Source organism: Cynoglossus semilaevis, chromosome 1 (assembly GCF_000523025.1).
Source record: "Cynoglossus semilaevis isolate Cse_v1.0 chromosome 1, Cse_v1.0, whole genome shotgun sequence".
In the NCBI taxonomy this organism is placed as follows: Eukaryota; Metazoa; Chordata; class Actinopteri; order Pleuronectiformes; family Cynoglossidae; genus Cynoglossus; species Cynoglossus semilaevis.
Window position 1 is genome coordinate 31,401,315 of NC_024307.1, and position 21,015 is coordinate 31,422,329.

At 36.8% G+C, this 21,015-nt stretch overlaps 2 protein-coding genes across 4 annotated transcripts in view; both read left to right on the forward strand.

Moving 5' to 3' along the window:
* LOC103390268 (serine/threonine-protein phosphatase 2B catalytic subunit alpha isoform) overlaps positions 1 to 6,632 on the forward strand; it is a 62,286-nt gene extending 55,654 nt beyond the window's left edge. For 2 of the 3 annotated variants that reach the window (XM_017035766.2, XM_008326072.3), the window contains 2 exons: positions 973 to 1,002; positions 4,801 to 6,632. In XM_017035766.2, coding sequence (XP_016891255.1) covers positions 973 to 1,002; positions 4,801 to 5,003 — 233 coding nt within the window. In that variant the 3' untranslated portion in view covers positions 5,004 to 6,632. The remainder of the gene's footprint in view (positions 1 to 972; positions 1,003 to 4,800) is intronic. The other variant, XM_008326089.3, reaches the window with a different exon arrangement.
* Positions 6,633 to 8,095: 1,463 nt separating this feature from the next.
* LOC103390254 (mucin-5AC-like) lies at positions 8,096 to 18,440 on the forward strand. The gene is made up of 15 exons (XM_008326043.3): positions 8,096 to 8,250; positions 10,352 to 10,499; positions 12,116 to 12,175; positions 14,292 to 14,348; positions 14,432 to 14,518; positions 14,643 to 14,726; positions 14,889 to 14,954; positions 15,045 to 15,083; positions 15,171 to 15,191; positions 15,271 to 15,306; positions 15,413 to 15,454; positions 15,653 to 15,751; positions 16,266 to 16,290; positions 16,379 to 16,461; positions 17,245 to 18,440. Exons 2-15 carry the CDS (start codon positions 10,439 to 10,441, stop codon positions 17,256 to 17,258), a joined length of 774 nt encoding a protein of 257 aa, XP_008324265.1. The 5' UTR covers positions 8,096 to 8,250; positions 10,352 to 10,438; the 3' UTR covers positions 17,259 to 18,440.
* Positions 18,441 to 21,015: the final 2,575 nt, after the last annotated feature.

Genomic DNA, 21,015 nt, shown 5'->3' on the forward strand with positions numbered 1-21,015 from the left:
AGTCAAATGTAGGTTCCAAAAAAAAAAAAAATATATATATATATATATATATATATACATTTACCTCCACAGGAACTAAAACCCCACTAGTCGCTCAGAGTTTGTGCTTTCTTCACTTTAATTCACCCGGTCCTGAGGATTAACAGGCATGTGTATGGATGGTAGAGAGTAATCTGTGGGAGCAGCTGACACTGGAGAGAACCTCAGTGAAGGCAGAGTGATGTTCAGTGATTCCTGTTGCAGCATTGGTAGAATCACATTGCCCCCAGTCCATGGTTACAGACATCAGTGTGCTTCTACTCTATGTTGTTCTGTAGTATTGTTACTCTCATGTGTGCGTGTGTGTGTATGTGTCTTCTCATCCTCATGGCCCAGTGTTATTAGCTGTTATAACATATAACTGGTAAGTGATTTTGATAAAACAGGCTTCTCTCCCTTTGCTGTCAGAAGAATCAAATCAAAGCGTTTCAGTTGCTTCTTTGTGCAGTGGTTACATTGCTTTCTATTATCCCTGACGACTGCCTCAGGTTTCCATTTTTCCTCATGTTATAAAAGCCACACCCTGACATACACTGAAACTGTATCTATGTATATTGATAGATTTGATTTGAGCTTCGTCATTATGTGTTTGCTGTTTGTGTTCATTCCTGCAGAATTCATCTCATTTATTAACAAGTTAAAGATCATATTTATAAGGTTTTTGGTTTTGTTTTCATGCCATAAATGTGTCACCATCTCTAAGTTCAAATACGGTTCATTTCTCCTCCTCCTCCTCCTCCTCACCTCCTCCTTCTTCCTGTCTCTGCTAACACCCATGTGTCCATTGTCATATAATGTGGAGACGGTACATTAACCTGTGTTGTCAGCATTGGCTGCTGTCTTTGCTGCTCATTGACTTGATCCTGGGACAAAAGTGAACTCTCCTGCTCACCTCTCTCATTCGTTTTGCAACCCCCCTCTTCTTCTCTTCAGCTACTATTGAAGCTATTGAGGCTGACGAAGGTAAATGGGTCTGGCCGCCCTCTTCTGTTGCTTCTCATAGCAATAGATAGGGGGCACCACTGGGTTTTCTCATCCATCTTGCTGGTGCTTGAATAGAGTGTGTTGGGTGTTTGGGCTAACAAATTGTGGTGTAGGTGTAGAAAACAGAGGGCAAAAGAAGTAAGTAATTAGGGAAAATATGTGGTCACACACGTTTTAAAGGGGACTGGTTTTCAGAGCACAGATTTCAGTATCACATACTGTGATTTTGAGTGAGTGCAGAGCAAACACTACAATATGTGTATTACAAAAAAAAGATTACTACTAAATTTTTCCAAAATTGTACTTGCAATTGTAGATTTCTACATTTTTTATTGATTCAAATTTCTAAAAATTAAGAATGTTTCATAAAATACAGATTTACAATGACATACTATACCATGTACTATATAAATTTCAAAGGTTACAGTTGGAGTGATTTCATAAAGTCAACCATAAAGTAGACAGACATGTGCATAGTCACTTCAGCTTATCAACTAGTACTTGTTTATATCCTTATAAAAATCACTTATCTTTAGAATCAGATTGCATATAATAAATTGGCCATATCCATTATTTCAAGGTATATGTAGATGTCAGTGTTTGGTTTAATACCAGTTTTAACACTGATGTTGTTGAAGTCATTCAGCCTACCTTGGACAGCGCGCTGCCCTCACACAAAGCAGTGATGCCTTGCTATGAAATCTTCTTATCATGTGTCCCCTTTAAAACCACTGAAGCAGTTGTGTATTGTTGTTGCAGTTCTGTGATTGAAACTAGATGTAAATCGTACAACAATGGTCCACAATAGAATCCAAATTGGATTCTTTAAAAAAAACAAACAAACAAAAAAAATTCCAGCTGACAACACCTTTAACGCAAGAACAATCTCAACTGCGAGCTAAATAGTAGTGTGCTAGCTGCTATTTAGGTGGGGGAAAAATTGTCCCATACTTCCTCTTTAGCTTTATAGAGGACAGTCTATTGTAGTGTCGATACATTTCTCTCTGCTTCTTCTCTCCATGTGGATCTTCTGTGGCCCTGCTGTGTCGTGTTCTTTTCTGTGAGCTGCTAATAACCTGTGTCTGACCTGTGCTATGCAGCAACACAACAACGCCACCCACCATGCCCCTTGTCACATTACTCAGTTTGTCCTCAAAAAGTGAAACACCACCGTCCCCACCTCACGTTATAGTGAACGGCCATCTTTTCTTCGACCACAGTTTTTGATCAGCATCAAGATCGCAGCCTTTATGAAAGGTGGAAGTAACAAATTTGTAGCATTTGGCCATATGAAAATTGATTTTCTTTGGGAACGGTACATTTATGTAGATGCTGTAAAAGGAAGTCATTCTGACCTGATTTTATTTCAATGACCTACAGTACCTATTTTTCCACTCTATGATTTCACTGTTCAGTTTGGTGTAATTTGACAGTGTTTGTATTTATAAAAACAAGGCTACATCCACATTACCATGTCTTTACAATAATTTTAAATAATGACATTTGTAAATATTGTTGTTGCCACTTTAGCATTTGTACTTCTGGATAAGTGGCAAAATATATTATAACTCAGTCTGATTAAATGACAAGGATACAATTATCTGCGTGTTGAAGGAATATAGTAGGAAATTAGTTTGGGAATTTACTCAAAAGGTAATTAAGAAAAACAGCAATTTTAGCCAAACAGCTAAATATTTACTAAATTCAGGAAAATACCCCAAAAGTACAATTTTAACTGGCCACAGGAAAATACCCCAAAAGTACAATTTTGCATATGGCTTTGCATATGGCTCATACTGCAAATCCAAAAAGAAAAATATTAGCCAAACATTGCTTAAATACTTGACAAAAAACTTTTAAATGTTATCTCAGGGAGAAGGTTAAGCAGAACAACACAAAGCATAAATGTATGTCCGATTCTAAAAATAGCTGAAGATAACTCTCGAAAACTAGAAAAAAAAAAACTAAAACTAGAAAACTTAAAAGTTAACCAAAGGGAAGTCAGGAGATAATTTACGTAGCACAGATAGCTTCAAGTAGAGGAAAAACTATTGTAACTGTTGCCAACTGTTACTTTAGCATTCAAGATTTTGAAATAGCACAGGAAACTCCATCACGTCTAGACAGATAAGAAGCTAACTGCTAACAGTGGATGTACAGATTGAAATACCAAGATAGACATTTGCCTGGTCTGGTCAGCAGGTGGCAGTGTATTAAAAGGGACATTGGTAGTGAAAACAAAATGTCAGTCCAAGATAATCAGCTTTCTGTTTATGCAGCACCAGAGTGACCACTCTGCACAAATTGTCACAGACCCTTTCAACCTAAAACAAAGGCCATTTCCAAATGAAAACATTGTCGTGTGGATGTAGCCTGAATCCCACTGTGACCTCCACCCCTCATAACCTCCAGTGAAAACCCCAAATTGCTGCATGTTCCAAGCAGACTAAACAAGTCGTTGGCACCCCAAGTACCCTTTGTAGTGTCCTTGTACGTGAGCTCAGTCTCAACATGGTCCTATTCTGTGGAAGTGAATGTCTCAGTGAGCTCCACTCCAGTGTTTTCTTTCCTCCCCTGCTCCCTCTCTCTCTCTGTGTCTCTACGATCTTACTCCTCCTTCCCTTTTGTTATTTAAATCTGTGATGTGTTGGGGTTTTGTGGATATTTGGGGTCCTCAGGTGTTCCACAAGTGCCTAAGTCCAGATGTATAGTTTTTTATTTTTCTGTCAGCTACATTCTTACACACGTTTGCATTTTTTATAGATCTACAAAAACTGGTAACTGCTGGTATCTACACCTTTTCACAGTGATTACATCATGAATTAATGGCACAATGAAAACCTGTTGACCCCGATGCCAGGAGTGCCCTGTATAGACTTAGTCTGATTATGAAATCTCTCTGTCTGTCATGTTACATGATCTTAAATCATGAAATGGTGAAAGATAAGATTTTTCATTCTGTTAACCAATAAACTGTGGTTTATGTTAGTTATCCATCTATTTTGAAACCAGAAAATCGTATTATTTAACAAAAGAATCTTGTTCACTTTGTTGCATACTGTTAAATGGGAAGATCAATGTAGTTCTCCTTTACCTTATACCACTCTGATGCAAGTTGTTAAAAAGTGAGCGAAGACCACAATTACAAACCACAACTGGAAGTTCTTCAGAACCCCACAGGGACAGAGAAGAGAAAGGGGAAAGACTGTGAATAAATGTATCTGAATGGTCAAACGGGTTGTCATAATAATAATAATAATAATAATAATCATAATAATAATAATAATAATGTTAATAATAATTGTGAGTTTCATCCACCAGACTTGTATGAAGCACAGGAAACTCCATGACGTCTAGACAGATAAGAAGCTAACTGCTAACAGTGGATGTACAGATTGTAGTTTGTATTTGCACTTCCAAAGAGGGCAGTGGAATTGATCTTCTCATCTAATAGCAGCTGTTAACAATCACAAGTGTTCAATTATTCATCTATAGCAAGGCTTATATGGATCAGCATCAAACATTTATCCATAGTGTCCATCAATTTTGCCTTTTAAACCTTTATCAATAACTAGCTGTGCAGCCTCTCAGGATCTCTCTCTGTTTTCTCAGTGTCTACACAGTAGTTAGTGTTAAACAGACTAATGTGTGGATGGATGTGAGCAGGTGTGACCCCTCCCCACCCCCATTCTTTTGTTTTTGTCTAGTTTCTCCCAATCCAATATCACTCCTAAATTATATCCGTTCTTTTCACCTGTTTCCATCTCCTCTCGACAGCCATCAAGGGCTTCTCACCTCAGCATAAGATCACCAGCTTTGAGGAGGCAAAGGGCTTGGACCGCATTAATGAGAGGATGCCGCCGCGGCGAGATGCGCTGCCCTCTGACGCCAGCCTCAACTCCCTCAACAAGGCCCTGTCCTCGGAGACCAACGGCACGGATGCCAAGGGAAGCACCAGCAGTGGCAGCAACATTCAGTGAAGGCCGGCAGCAGTTGTAAGCTGGGCCCCGCCCCCTGCCTCATCTCGGCCCACCACAGCAGAATAGGGGCAAAGGGTGAAGGAGTGGAGAGGGTTGTAATGTGGAGTTGGGAGGCATCTGTGGCTCACACTGTTGGGGGGGAGGGACACATCTCACTTTGCTCGTCTGTGGTTATGCCTTCAAATATTAGTTCATAGTCAAATCTGCTAAGTTATTGCCGGTTCACATTTCTGCGGCTCATGCCTTTAGTGTGTCTGAGGCCGTGCCACATCACAGTCTGCTGCAAGGAAAGGGAAGGAGAGAGAGAGAGAGATGGATTCTAAAGGTGATTTAATTTCCCTTTTTTCCTCAGAAGACCCTTGCTCATTCACACCGAAATGGAAAGTCACGTAACTTCTTACTAACTATTGTACGTTTACAAAAATACAGCACTAAAAGAAAAAGGACAGAACATGAGATCATGTTTTTAACATATAAGGGTGTACAAACTAAATAAGGACTATTTATTGATAACTTTTTTTTGCTACTCTTATAAAAAAAAGCTCTGAATTTAATTAGGCAGTCTTAAAAAGAATGTTGCAATGTTGTCGAAATGCCAAATAATGGAACGTTTTATGGTTTTGTACATATTATGCTTACCTCAGGTTCATTTGGTGTGTGCTTTGACCTGATTTTTTTTCTGTATAACGGCTAAATAACTCGGTAATGAATAACTATTTTCTTGAGTTTCATAACTGGAATTTACATTTACCTATCTATCATTTGCAAATATGTTTATTTTTTTGTCTCTATCAGAGGGGCAGGGGGGCAGATGTATCGTGGCTTGCTGGAATTGAGTGTTAATTTTCCTCTTTTTAAGTATTGCGAACAAAGTTAAAAAATAGAGAACCTATATTGTGTAAAGAAAAAAAAAGATTACAATAAACTTACAAGTGTCTGCCTATGCATGTTTTATAAAAATCCGACAAAGGAAATAGAAAATCTTAAAACCTTGGCTGTGGAGGCCTGTTTTGAAATATATTGCGCTTTAGTGAATATATACTGGAAACGTATACCTGCATACTTTCAATTAACACCATGATGCTTTACGCCTTCAACTTTTTTTTTTTTTTTGTAATTGAAGCATTTATTGATCTATGATGAATGAGAAATCATATTTTTAACCTGCGCTTGTCAGTGCACACAGTCCAATTACGCATGTTTGACAATTCTTGTGAGGTGTGTGGTTACATGTGGAACTCAAAAATGCATGATTAGCTGTTTGTGTCATATAACAGGTAAACAATGGGTTTTTGTTTTGTTTTGGTAATGTGCCACAGGACGTGTAATTTGACTATGATTACTATGATTATTATTATTATTATTATTATTATTATTATTAAAATATTTGGAACTCTGCTTTGTATATCAGTTTTAGGTTTGATACTGCTCAATACTTTAAGATGAAACAAAAACATATGTCGATCTTTTTTAAGAACTGCTTAAGTGCCCGAGTAATTCACTACACGACATGAAGCCTTGCTTTTGTAATTTAACTTCAGAACTGTTGGCAGATGAGGCATGCACTTGCAACTATGAAAAGTATTTTATATAACTGTTCAATAAAATGTGCATGAATTTCAACTTGAACCAAGGCCAGTTATTCATGTGTGGTGTATAATTGACTATTAAACTATTTTGAATTGATTTAGATGCCGGACATGATTTAGATACTGGACATGTTCCAAAACTACATCATCATGTGATGGTAAATCTGTGGTATAACAGTTAACTTGTCACTTAATTTATATAATGTAAAAAAATAAAACTTTGTGACATATGATGTAACTGCTCATTGAATTGGTGTTGCAGAATTGAATGTAATTGCAATTAAGGTGTCACACCAAATCCCCTGGAAGTCAAAGCCCCGGCATTTTGTAGCGCTACTCCGGGAGTTAAAGCGAGTGAGCACTGAGAGTGAGTGTGCGTGCTCCTGACGACAGTGTGCACACGACAGAAAGAAAGTCTTAGAGTTGACATCCTGCAAATCATTACATAAGGTGATGGCGTCCACATGAAAAAGAAATGACAAAAATATACATTATAAACATACCCAACACAGGGCAATTTCTTGCAGGAAACCTGCTAACATTTACAAATGACTCATAAACCTACAGGGACTCTGCAACACACTGGACAATGGAGTCACAATATTGCACTCTCAGCTCTGGAGAGAGCCCACACAACATTGCTACTGGTCGTTCATGTGGATGGGAAACTGTTTCCTCTGCAAAGGTGTTTCCTCCTCCTCAGCCTCACTAACTTCTTTGATTCAACAGCCAAGACTGTGCAAATTTGCCTGTGTGTATGAGAAAGGAAGCTCCACGACTTCCTGTTTTCACCAAAATTCAACATGTGTTAGCCTTATTTGTTTATTTTATGTAACCTTCAGATAATGAGGAAGTTTTTACAAAAACGATCTTCTCAGGGGAAGATTCTCAAGTAAAGAAAATCAGATACAGTTCATTTTAAGAACAGAAAAAGGTCAAATTGATTGATTAATTAATGGCAGTGTATTTTACATATTCGATATATATTATTCAAAAGAGTTGTTAAATGTGGAATAGACGATGGCTTTTTTATTCAGGCTTTTTTTAAGTAACTCTGCCATCTAGTGGAGCACAACTGAACAACTGACCTGAGGCATCTCATCAGGTTTACCCAATATGAAGAAATAAACTGTAAATTGACGGATATAAATCAGTATTATAAATTCAGTTTTTTTTATTGACTGTAAAAACAACACGATGAATAGAACTTGTTTATTTATTTAAAAAATATTTGCACACATATATACAGTGATGGGACTAACGGCGTAAAATAAACGGCGTTACTAACGTTATTTTTTTCCGTAACGGTTCATCTAACTACTTACTATTTCCATCGTTACAACGATATCACCGACATCAAATGGGTCGAATCATAAACTTAAGCTGCTCATTGATGCTGTTTCCACTTGACTTTCAGCCACAGGAGCGCTGTTATTTGGTGAGGAAGAAGGAAGGGACGAGACAACCGCATAATTGATTATGATTGGCAGAGTAAGCTTTCGTGGTAAGCCAATCAGACGCAGTTCTTACAACAAATCATTCGAGCACGCAGCTGACATTACATACCTAAATTATCAGAGGTAAACCGCTGAAATAGCGAGTCAGGAGGGAAAGCTGCCGTTTTCAAAATGGAAATACAGGCCCTACTTCAGTCAGAGGTAAAAGGAAAGAATGGACGTGTAAAGTGTGCATTATGTTCCGGGGGGACGTGTTTGTCCACTTCCGTTATGAGCAACTGTAATTTAAAAAAAACAAACAAACACGTTGTTTACCTTGTTGACGATGATAGCAGAAAATGCTTGAACAGTACAGTATTTACAGAGAGTTAAAAGCAGTTTATATTGTTAACCTGTATTGTTCTTATGTAGAAAATACTTCACATAGAGGCACCTTGGCTCTACCAGCTGTGGTCTGTTGAGGTGATATAAATATTTTGAAAATCCTGTATAAGTACCTGTCTTTGCAGTTTTGGCTTGTCAAACCTGTTTAGAAAAAGAAACCCGTTTAAACTTATACTAAAAAAACAAAAACAATATTTACTTTCCCTCGTAACTAGTTACTTTTATAATATAATAATGCAGTTACAAACTCCCTTTCTTTTTGAGAGACGTAACTATAACTTATTAGTTACGTGCCCAACACAGCATATAAAGTTATTTCTTTATATTAATTCCATAAATTGCAGGGTCTTCTATGTCACAAAGATCATTTAAAAATGCATTTTCAACTTTTTCTTTTTATTAAAGAAATTCGTTCCAACAGTTTAAACTGAAAACAAAGCAGTACCTTTCAGCTAAATTGAACAGCTAAACATTCATAAACAGTGACTAAAAACACCATCTTTTGAGACAAAATAATGTAAACGTTTCAAACTTGCACTCAGCTTTTCCCTGTCTTTGTTTTCAGTGACTGTGATTAAACACAATGAAAACATGACTTCAACATCAACAAAAATAAACCCTGACCTCATGAAAAACAAGACAAAAAACATGACTTACTGAAAGACTACACCAGGGGTGTCAAACTCATATTCACTGGGGGCCACATCATCAATACAGTTCCCCTTGAAGGGCCAGTTGTAAATGGAAGACTGTATAGATCAGGGGTCCCCAACCCCTGGTCCGCGGACCAGTATCGATCCATAGGTCATTTGGCCGTAGTGGGACACAGTTAAAAAATGTACTTAATTTTTACTAATTTACTTCATTCAAAGAAAGTCCAGTTAAATTCATTTACTTTCTTTATTTAAGATAATATGGCAATATTTTAAAATTGTGTCATTCGGACTCTAATACAAACAGAATTAAGTATACAAGATGTTTTATTTTCCTTCAATTCTCAGCACCTTGGTAACAGACTGTAGTAATGGGTGGAACTGGATGACCAGTCCTTGGAACAAAAAAGGTTGGGGACTGCTGGTATAGATGTAACTACTCCATAACAGACTAATTCATGTTTCTGCAAATGATTATTATTTGATTTATTATAAAAACATTTAATTTCTCAGGTTAAGAAACTCTGCTGCATGAACTTTACTAAATGCTTTTTAAGCTGCCGCGGGCCACACAAAACAGCTTAGTGGGCCGCATTTGGCCCCCAGGCCTTGGGTTTGACACGTTTGGAACAGAGGATAGCATTGAACTGTAAATACTTATATTATAATATGATTAGATCTGCACTACACTAAACAGTAGTGGGCAGAATTTACTGGAATATAATTAACATTTTGAAAATGTTTTTGTGTGTTGTTATTGTGTTTTTTTTAATTAAAAAAGGTGATACATCTTGTTTTGGAGACTTGTAATCTGGAGTCCACTGATGTAATAGGTACACCATGTGACAGACATGACTGAGACAATGGTTAGTAATAGCCACAGGCAATTATGATGCTGAACTGTCCAGCATATTATACTGTAACATCACCCCCTATGGAGCTGTACACCTCCAATCCACTTTGTTATTAATTTGGCTTCATTAGTTTGCCACATTGGAAAGTAATACTACTGAAAAAAAAATCTCACGAAACTCTCAAACCTCTTTCTTCAACATCTTGTTAGTTTACTGACTTTTTCATATTTGTTTACTCTCTCCATTTACTCTGCGATCACAAATGAAATTGTTTTTACACTGTCTGTGGTCCACTCCCTGCCTCCTCCCTCCTGCCCACGTGTGTCAGAGCAGGAAAAAATAAGTGACGGGAGTTGCATTCAAACACGGCAGAGAGGAAAACCAGTGTATTTCCTCCTGTTTTTTCTAAAGGTTGTGCCAAAATAAGTATCAGCGGAGCAGCCAAGGCTTGGACCTCTCTGTTGTTCACACAGTCTGAAGTCAAGCAGCAGAACCATCATGAAGACCACCAGGATTCTCGTGCTCCTACTGCTCACAGCTGTCCACATCCTCACAAGAGGTAGGAAAACATTTCAAACTATTTTGTGTTGGAAATGAAGTTTTTATCCTTCTATCAGGGACTTAGTTGAATCTTTAGCAGAAGCAACTCTTTCCAATTGACTTAAAACCTTTAATTAAAAAAAAACATGAATGACATTTGTGTATTGTAAATGGAAAGAAGAAAATTCGGCATTGATCTAATAACAATTGTCATTTACAAAGAAGTGTTGCTTAACAAACTAAGATATTCAGTTGTTTTTTAAAAAAACAAAAACATTTAATTCATCGAAGTTAAAATGAATTTGTGAAACAATATCAAATAATCTGTTATAATTCTAATCTATTATCTTGCTGTGACCTTTCTAAGTGTGCATGATATACTTAAATAAAAACCTCTCCAATAACATGGATAAAGACAAGATTTTATTACTTATTATTATTTATTACTTTTAACTACTTTTAATCTTAAGGACAATTTTAGGGATTTCACATGAGTTAAAAAAAATCTGGGTTTTTTTATTTCTCATTTAAAACACTTTTGTTTTTTCTTTAATTTTCCTGGTTTAATTTTGCTCCGATTGCTTGATCTTCACTGCCATCTTGTGTTTTGTCTCATGTATTTTGTTTGGTGTTGTTATGTGCGAAGATAACAATCACTGTCCCGGCCAAATACTTTGAAGATGACCTCAGAGATGTCACAGTTACAGAGTTTACTCGCATTCATTCACACCTGAGAAAAAAAACAAAACAATATGAACAGGACAAAATATTAGGCACAGATCTACCCCTCAGCCGATCCAGGAGATTCTCTCCTGATTTGCTTGTCTTTCTCTCATATAAGTTTGGAGAACTTGTAACTAACTGCCCTGCCCGGGGCAGATAGGTGATCTGGCAGCAGATAGTGAGTGGAAACCAAAACTGCACCCCCTCTCACAGAGACTGCAGAGTATAGTCCTGAGACTTGAATGTCCCAGTTGACAACAAATAATTTGTCAGCATTTAAACGTCTGATGTAAACACCTTCTGCTGAGCTGCTGATAGTGGACACCAGTACATACAAAATACATGGCTTATATATTACGAAATATACAGTATAACACTTAACTCTACCATCGTCGGTTCCATAGTATAGCACAGTGGTTCTCAGACTGTGGTATGCGTACCACCAGTGGTACGTGGGGAAAATTCATATATTTTCACATTTATATTTTTAATTGAATAAATCTGAAACATACCAATTAATACAACATTTAAACATAAACATCTTTCTAAACCTCTTTGTAAACATCTCTCCTGTGGTGGAAGCTAACAGTGAAGGCCTCTGCTGCTGTATTCTAATGTTGGTCATCATGGTGGTACTCAGAGAGATCAATGTTTTCTCAGGTGGTACAGCGGAGAAAAAGTTTGAGAACCACTGGTGTAGCGGTTAGCATGCCTGCCTCGGAAGCAGAGAGCAGAGAGTCCTTGGTTTGATTCCCAGACCAACCACAAGGAACTCAGCCAAGCATGTGGCAATATTTGGGGATTTATATATCATCAATATAGTACAAATGTATTTTTATTTATTTATTTCAATGGCTGAAGCCACCTTAACTGGCATTTGTATAAGCTTTATTTGTGATTTTGTTTTCACAGTTTCATCAGATACTTTAATAGCATCAACCACAGGGATGGCTTCGACCCAAACCACTTCAGGTGAGGACAGGAAGTAAAGCAACCATTTATCTACCAGCAAAGAACAAAAACCTGCTTTGGGGGGAAAAAATAATATGAATCTGATTTTTCTCTTAAAACAATGTCTGTAAGCTTTTTAATATAGTGACACACATATTTGGAGCCGTCAACCTTTGCAGACCAAAATGCAACATAGACCCCTGCAGTACGCTACTTTTGCTTTTGAAAAAGAAATCCATGATAATCCATCAATCCATAACAAAAGCAGTCATTTCTCCGTCACCATCATTTGTCCTATTTTGTGCTTTGTGTTAATTCTTGTTTGTATTTATATTGGTTTGTCCAGTTTACCCATCACACCTATTTCCTCAAACAGCACATACAGTATTTGCTGCTTTGCCACACATACCTTTTGGTTAGAAGAACCACTTCCCACTCAAGGGCTGATGTAAAATTTGAGATGTCAATTGTAGGTCTGAAGTCTAGAATCAAATACTTAAACCTAGTGTGCAGTTCCTCTTGGGAATGTGCTTCCTCCTCCACCTTCTCTTTTACCATCTTCACTCTAGTTTTAGACCTTAATCTAAGTAAGATGATATTTGCTCTAAAATCCAAGAGTCTTGACTTGGACCTGTTTCAAAATTTGTAACTTCCCCTGTGATTAAATACCGATTTAGTACCACATACAGTAAAACAAATGATGGAATGAAATACTATACATTTTATATTATACATTTATATTTCACATATACAGTATGTTTCATGTTATAGGCAATCTATATATATATATATATATATATATATATGTATGTATGTATATATACAGTGTATATATATATATATGTATGTACACAAACACAGTACATACATTTGAGAAAGAACCTTAGCCTGACAAGTGTGAAGACAGGAAATTTGTCTGCACAGGGCAGGGGGCACAATCACACACAATAGTGTGTGCGTGGGACAGGATACAGCTTTGCATTACCAATCAATGCTGCTAACAGAGGATATCCACCTCAGCGACATTGCTGTTACTAACACTGCTGCTGTTGCTAACACCACAATTGTACTCCAGGTTCCTCAGACTGACAGTTTGACTGTAGGCAGGAATTTGTCTGAGACACCGGACATTAAAGCTGTGCCAAACAGAAATCATACAAATATAGGGAGTCTGCAGAAGATAAATAGAGAATCTGGGGGAGGAAGCGTCTCCTCCTGACACACACAAAAGCTCAAACGGACGCAGGTGTTTGTTCCTAGAAAACACATCAGTCAGTTGTTGTACTTCGGCCTGACACAGTGAGGGTTTACTGCCTTGATTTAGTTTTGCTTTGCTTAAATATCTGGGAGATATAATAATGGGAGAAAGCAAACCTATAGACAATATAAAAAAGTGCTTATTTTCTACTGTGCAATACTTGACAATACATACAATAATAAGTAAAATCTGAGATTTTAATAATTTATGGTGTTTTATATTTTTTATTTTTTATTTTATTTGTTGTCTATTCTACCTTGGTATTCTAGTCTTACTTTTCTGTCATTGCAACATGTTAATTCCCCTAGTGTTTGGTCAATAAAGTCTGATCTAATCTTATGTAATTGATAAGTTTAGATTAATCCAAACTAATCTCACCCAGACCAACCCAATCTGTCGGTTAGGATATTAAATAAGTATTCAAAGCTTTTTTAGCTTTTTGTGCTAATAATTCTTAGACAAGGAACTGAAATAATTTACTTGCTGTCCTCTGCTGGGTTCATAAGGACACAAGAAAAAAAAGCATCAACTTTAAAAACAGAAAAAAGTTGGTGTAATATCAATATAATGCTGTGGTAGGGCCTGCATGAAAACTATACACAGAAAAATAGAATGAATCATTTTTTTAAATTATACATAATTCAAGTTTGGTGCTTTTTTCTGCCAAGTTACCACTGAGGTGCTCTGAGCATGACACTGTCCCCACACACTCATAAAGCTGCCCACTGTTCACTGTGGTGATGGGTTAAAAACCAGAGGTCACATTTGGTTGTGTTCAGTGGTGTGCCGTGTCACAATGACCAGTAGTTCACTTTCCTTCCTTTATTCAATGTCCTTTTTACAAGTAGTTACCTAACCACAGGATTTCTGTTTTTACAGATTCACCAAAACCAATGGAAAAAAACACAATGACCTCCCCATCAGAAATCATAACAGGTAAAAAATAAGATGATGAGCACACTTTGTTTTTCTTTCTTTATTTTAATTTTTGTCTTTTTGTTTTCCATGGCAACCTCCAGCCACCTCCCTGAAGCCAACTTCAGATCCAGCTGCAGCACCATCTGTGACCACTGTAACTCCATCTGTTCCTCACACATCACCACAGAGTGAGATGTCTTTTCAGTTGAATACATACTGTATTTGTATTAACATCTAAAGATTGACTTTGCTAACAGTTTTTTAATCAACAGTAGTAATGATAACAATGTTTTTTTTTTTTTAAATCTGTAGCAGAGGAGCCCGGATCTTCTCACAGGCACAACCAGACTACAGACTCCCCTAGAGATCCCAACACCCAGACTCCCACTCACCCAGGTATGACAGCACTTATGTTTAAACAAAAGAGACAACAACAGTTTGTCATATTTTAAGTAGAACATTTTAAAAATGTCCTTGTTGTACTTTCAGCACTGCTGCAACAATGCTCACCAAATTTATCTTTCATTTGATTTGAGTTTTTTCGAATGTGTTTTTCAGTGAAAACTGATCAAATGACAACTCTCAGCAATGACAAAATTACAAATGCAGCTGCGACTCAGTCAGGTAACAGTTTGTAAAACCTCATGGAATTATGTGGGGAGGGGGGGGTTACTTCTACGTTTTACATGTGCTGTCTGTCTATAATTCTGACAGGATACCATGACAAAACCAGCGATGTAAAAACAAATAAAGGTGTGTTCAAAATCAGAATACTTTCTCATTAAAATACTACACATCATTTCTATTTTTAATTATATGTATTTACCCCCCTGACTACAGAAACGAGTACTTCCTCCCCAGGTAAGGTACACAACTCATATTTGTCTGATAAAGGGTTAATTCATTTGCTTTATGCTAATTGATGACGAATCTATTGCAGGAAATGTGTCCATAAATGCTGAAGATGAAGATGCTGGTAAGATATGACTTACCATCACCTGATATACTGATGTGTTGGAAGAAATGTGTAATGCAATTGTGTAAATGAAGTTGTTGTTCATTTTCCTCATTCTGTTTTACAGGTTCTCAAAAGGGGAGTGAAAAAACTGCAGTTGCCCAATCAGGTTAGATTTACTAAAGCAGAATTGGGAATACTGCTAAAACATTTGACATACAGAGAAAAATAACTTTTCAGATTCAAACCCAGAGTGGTGTGTTGGCTGTGACTGCTGTATCCTTTGACCTTTATTCAGTTTTCAGGTTTACTTTTTGACCTGTCAGTTAAAATGGACGTGTTGATGTAGATCTCATCCCTGTCACAGACAAAAGGCTATGGTGGATTCTGCTGCTCGTCTTCCTGATCGGAGCTGCTGTCGCCATCGTCCTCAAATTCAGAAGCAAGAAAATCCACGATCACATGGGTAGGAGTCACAGAATGATTCATGAAGAGCACATGCACAGAAAAATTAAATACAACAAGCTCAAAACATTTACACATCTTCATAAAATTATTTATTAATAGGTGTATATATACATATATATTTATAGTGTGAATATATTTGAATGCCGTCTCTTATGTTGTGTGCAATTTAGATGTTGATTCTGCTATATAACGTTCTTGCGTATACATATACACGTATGTGTATATGTACGTGTAAAGATATACATACTTAAATCTATTGGTTTTTCACCATGTATTTTACATTTTTATCATATTGAATTTTTTTACTTATATTTTATACATGTATTTTTCTGTTACATATGTCTCAGTCACAGCTTTTATTTACTTCTACCTCAATATGTTGCTGTTTGCAAATACACAGACTGATGCAAAATACATGTATTAATTACATACAGTATGTAGCAACCTGTAATCGAGAACTACAGTAGTAGAATTAAGTATTACTGAATCTTGTTTCTTATCGTATCCAACAGAAACTATTGACACTGGAACTGAGAAGTAAGTTAATACCGCGTCATTACAAACTTGTTTTATTATACTGCAGTGTCTTAACAAATAAATTGTCCATGTTTTCTTTTTACTACAGTGCATCTTTCCAGAGCAGACCTGAAAGCACCAAAGACGGTGTCCTGCTCCTAGGGGTGAAGTCATCGGGTGGAGATGGCAATGGTGAGCTGCCCTTCTATCTGTTTCCAGGTTGATTCTGTTTGTATACCATTCCTTCACTAAGTGAAGCTGGTTCTCTGGAAAACTATTTGCTGGGACTTGTGGGAAGCAGCAGGCTTTTAATATCTCATTGTGCAGCTCGAGCTTTCGGCGGGCAACAGAAGGTGTTTCCTGTGATTTGGGCCCTCCGCCCTGAACCCAACAGCAGGGCTGGAAAGATAGTGACTTCCTAGCATAAACAGTGATTATTTAGGACAGCTATTGTTTTGCCTTTAAATGTCAGCATGGACCAGACACTGCAGACACATGCATGTGTCATACATGGTTCCGTAACAACCCCTGTAACTGTTGACTCCACCCTTGAAAGAAATTTGGACATTTAGCTTTTTCACCTTCCTTCCCTCATAAAGTCAGGCCTGGATGAACTGGCTAGGAGCTTCCCAGGGAAGTGTAGTCATGCTGTAGGAATTTGACTGAGGGAAAAAAAAGGTGTTTGTATTGTTGCAGATTTCTCTGCATTGTAGCTTTAAAATAATCCTTGTTTGTTCCCCCATTAGAAATGAATGTTAACAGAAAAAATAGGAGATTTAAAAAGTTATTTTACACAAAACATTTGTTAAAATTAATTCAAAATAATAGTGGTATAATGGTTTTACACTGTAAAATAAGATCATACCGTAGTTATATTACATCTTTAGGCTCTGATCAGGTCAAATAATTTTTTTCATTATTCTTTTATCCTTGTTTGGTTTCATCTGTTGCCTCTCTTGTGCTTGTGTGTTTCAGCTGCTGCCAGATAAAAAAGAAAGGGAGGGCGGTTAGAGCCAGCTCGAGCAGTGGTTGTGTTTTAGCCCCACTCCACATTCTGTTCCTGTGGAGGAACTGTTTAAATGTTTGATATTTATCCTCTGATTTTATGAAGTGAAAAAAGGGCATAGAGTAGCGTTTTTGTTTGTTTGTTTTTTTTTTAATGTAAAATTCAGTTTGCGTCATTTTCCTTCTATCATTCTTATGTCTATGAAACCTTTATTGGTCTGTAATTTTCCCCTTCTCTTTGGCAGCTCCATATCTATCTCACACTGAAGCCATAGCACTGTCAAGGAAGTTCAATATGCTGTTGACACAAACCATATTTAAGCTGCATGATCTTTAGCGATGTCACCATTAACAGAGCACTGACCTCAGATTATATCATAGTTGTTTTATTGATTTTAATCTCTTGTTTTTTAAATATGATGGTGTATTTTTCCTGGACAGTTTCATATATGTGTTTCATTTTATATCAACAAACTGACCATTAGTTTTTTAGCTAAGAGTTTTGCAGTAGGGACGTATTTTTCAGTGTATGTAGAATAGCAGTCAGTTGTAATGAAAACGTTAATGCACACAAAAGCTGGATTTAAAAACAAACAAACACTGGAACTACTTTATAGCTGGATTTTCTTTTTTTCCCCAACCTCAATTTCTTTAATAAATCACTGACAATGATGTTTTTGTGAAGGCCCAGTTTACTGAGTTCCACATCTGTTGGGTTACCCACATGTGGGCAGTGTATATGCACTAGTGTACGAGCCCATATTTGGCATCATCAGCCAAATAAAATGGTGTCTGGGTTTTTAATTTGATATTACACATGAAATGACTTGGCATGGTTCAATCGAAATATATATTTGTTATTTAATGATTTGTTATCATTATGTATTGAAGTAAATATTTTAAAATGTATAATATTTATATACAAATTTGTCGTATATTTGAACATTTTAATGCTTTTTATAGTTTTTCAGTGCTTGTAAATGAAGCCCGGCAAAGTTAATTCTGAAATTTACCACGAGAGGGAGACCTAGTTTAATTATGAACGTTAACATTAGGTGCAGAATGTCATGGGGTTGTGAACAGAGCAGTTTCTCTGCTTAACTTCGTTATTTACATTCAACTTTTGACTTGAATGAATGTTTTATTTAATTAAATCTTGAGTAGATTTTGAGTGACTTTTACTGCCTAAAGGCCATGGCCATCTTGAAGGGAATCATGTAAACTGTCTCTCTCTCGCTCTCTCTCTCTCTCTGTCTCTCTCTCTTACACACACACGCACACATACAGACACATACACACACAGTGCTTTTCCACTCCTTTGTAAGATGATGCTTTTTAACTTGCAGGCAAATGTCTTTCTGTGATGTGGTTAGCCGTCTGGCAGGTGTCCAGGCACACACACACACACTAACACATCCATAATGCCTCGTCAGCTGTGGCATCAGCTGAGTTACAAGAAGCCATGCCAGCTTCGATCCTACAGTATTTACAGTGTTGAATGTGCCAAATACCGACTCATCTACACCAATCCTGGTGGAGTCTTCATGTTGCAGGAAGGACAGCAGTGACAGTGACTGGAAATTCTCCTCAAAAATAGAGGGAATTTCTATGATGACAAACGATAAACGGGCAACTATACAATAAGGGTGGTTTCTTTTCCACATTTGGAGTAAAATAAAGCTCAAATTATAAACTGACACAATCAAATGATCCACCCATAGCTGGACAGATATTTACAAAAATGCAGATTTTATAAAAATGTACCACAAGTTGCATGGAAACACAATGTTTTTCCAGAAATAGCCATAGTTTGTAGTAATAGCTGAATTAGAAAAGAAAATAGAATAGAAGAATAGAACATATCTTCAGAATAGAATTTATACTTAAAATAAAGAATTATGGACAAAATGCTGTGATGTTAACAGCAAATAATCCATAAATTGGTCAAGACATACCTTTATTAATGACTTATTATTGAATTGAATATTAATATTTAATAAATGCAATGAGTTATTTTTATTTTAATGAATTGTCTAAAGAATAAATATCTATATGTCAATTTGGAAAAACAACAATAAAACTCCACCAGAGCTCAGGAAAAGACTCTTGGCAGCTCTTGAAAAATTCTTAAGCTCTTGAAATCCCGACAAGAGCAACTGACACAGAAACCAACAGGAAAGTCCTCAACGTGCAGTTTTTTATCTCCCGTTAAAACTGCCAAGTCAGCTAAGGGCTGCTGTTGTAAAGTTTCATGGGCTTAACACTTGGTGCAGCGAGCAGCACGTTTCAAACGCCGCCTGCATAAAAGCATCCTGACAGGCCACAACAGGAGGTTCATCTAAGTTGACGTGGATCAGTAACCTGAAACACAACAGCCGCTGCCACATCCAAGGAAACGGGAGATGGAGCACAGAGTCACTTCACAAACATATTTTCACTGCACCGTCCCTGAGTAGAAGGGAGTGACGGTGATGAGCAGACGCCAGGGGCAAAGGAGACAGACTGATTTGAATTCAATGGTGCAACTTAGACTGAGTCGGCCATCATGACAGAGAAATAAACCTTTGTACAAGAAGTGAACAATTTATGCTGACTGGAAAGTGCCCTAAATATTCTAGCACTTTCCAGCTGCAAGGTTATAAAGTTTGGTGCAAAATGCATATATGGGGCATTGCATATATATTTTTGTATTATGTTTAATATAAAATAACTGTATTGCCTATTGTTTCAGTGAGAGTCTTCTCCCCTGACTAACACTGTATTATGAAAAAACAGGAGAACATTTCATCTACAGAGACCAAGGTGTCGGATCAACATGTTCTATGACTTAAAGTTTAAAAACAAACAAAGAAACTAACTTTGTTCTTCATTGATACCAGCTTCCACAAGAAGTGTTATGACAGGAATATTCAACCATGTTTTCACCATTCTATTCAATGTGTCATACTTTTATGAAGCGTGTACATCTAAACATGTGCATGTGATTTTTACAGCTATGTAATACCACACTTAAGACATGATTTGTCCAACTTCAAATATATCATTTAAATATTCACACAAACTTTAATTTGGCACAGACCTTGTTACATATTTTTATTGTCAGGATTATTCGTCTCCTCCAGATTGACCTGCATACAATCAGTGGAATGGTTCTATTCTCAATACCTGTTAAGGGTTTTTATTTTTTATGATGCAGTGTAAAATGCAGGCTGCTCGGTGTGCAAGAAAGCTTTCTCAGCAAAAAACAACGACCTTCTGTCTCCACTCAAATTGAGGTCAAACCATTACATTTGTCAATCCCCCTTCAACATATAATCCATACAATCCTGCAATGCTGAGTCTCCTGTTGTCCAACAATAGAATTATGTGCTTGAAATGTATGATGTTTCAAGCTTGTTGCGTTTTACATAAATCAGCCATTGGCTGTATAAACAGGAGAAACACCAGCTAATGCTAAAGCAGTGGTGGACAAAGTACACTAACTACAGTATGTACTTGACTGGAAGTATAGATATATAAAATATTACTTCACCTAAAATATCCACTTGAGTAGAAATGTAAAATAATTTGCTTTCATATACACTTAAGTATCTTGATGAGTTATGGTTCCAAACTGAGTCTACTAAATTTGAGGGTGAATTCTTAAAAGAGGAAAATTTTGCTTATGCAGGCAGAGACGACACTTTAAATAAAATTAGTCATTTCCTTCCTTTCTTCTAGTTCAAAAAGTTTGCACAAATA

Excerpts from the sequence above, each read along its gene's own strand:
- LOC103390254 (XM_008326043.3), top strand. The coding sequence starts at position 10,439 with ATGAAGACCACCAGGATTCTCGTGCTCCTACTGCTCACAGCTGTCCAC. Across the intron at positions 15,455-15,652 it reads AACTGCAGTTGCCCAATCAG|ACAAAAGGCTATGGTGGATT; the intron begins GTTAGATTTACT and ends TCCCTGTCACAG. Across the intron at positions 16,291-16,378 it reads ATTGACACTGGAACTGAGAA|TGCATCTTTCCAGAGCAGAC; the intron begins GTAAGTTAATAC and ends TTTTTACTACAG.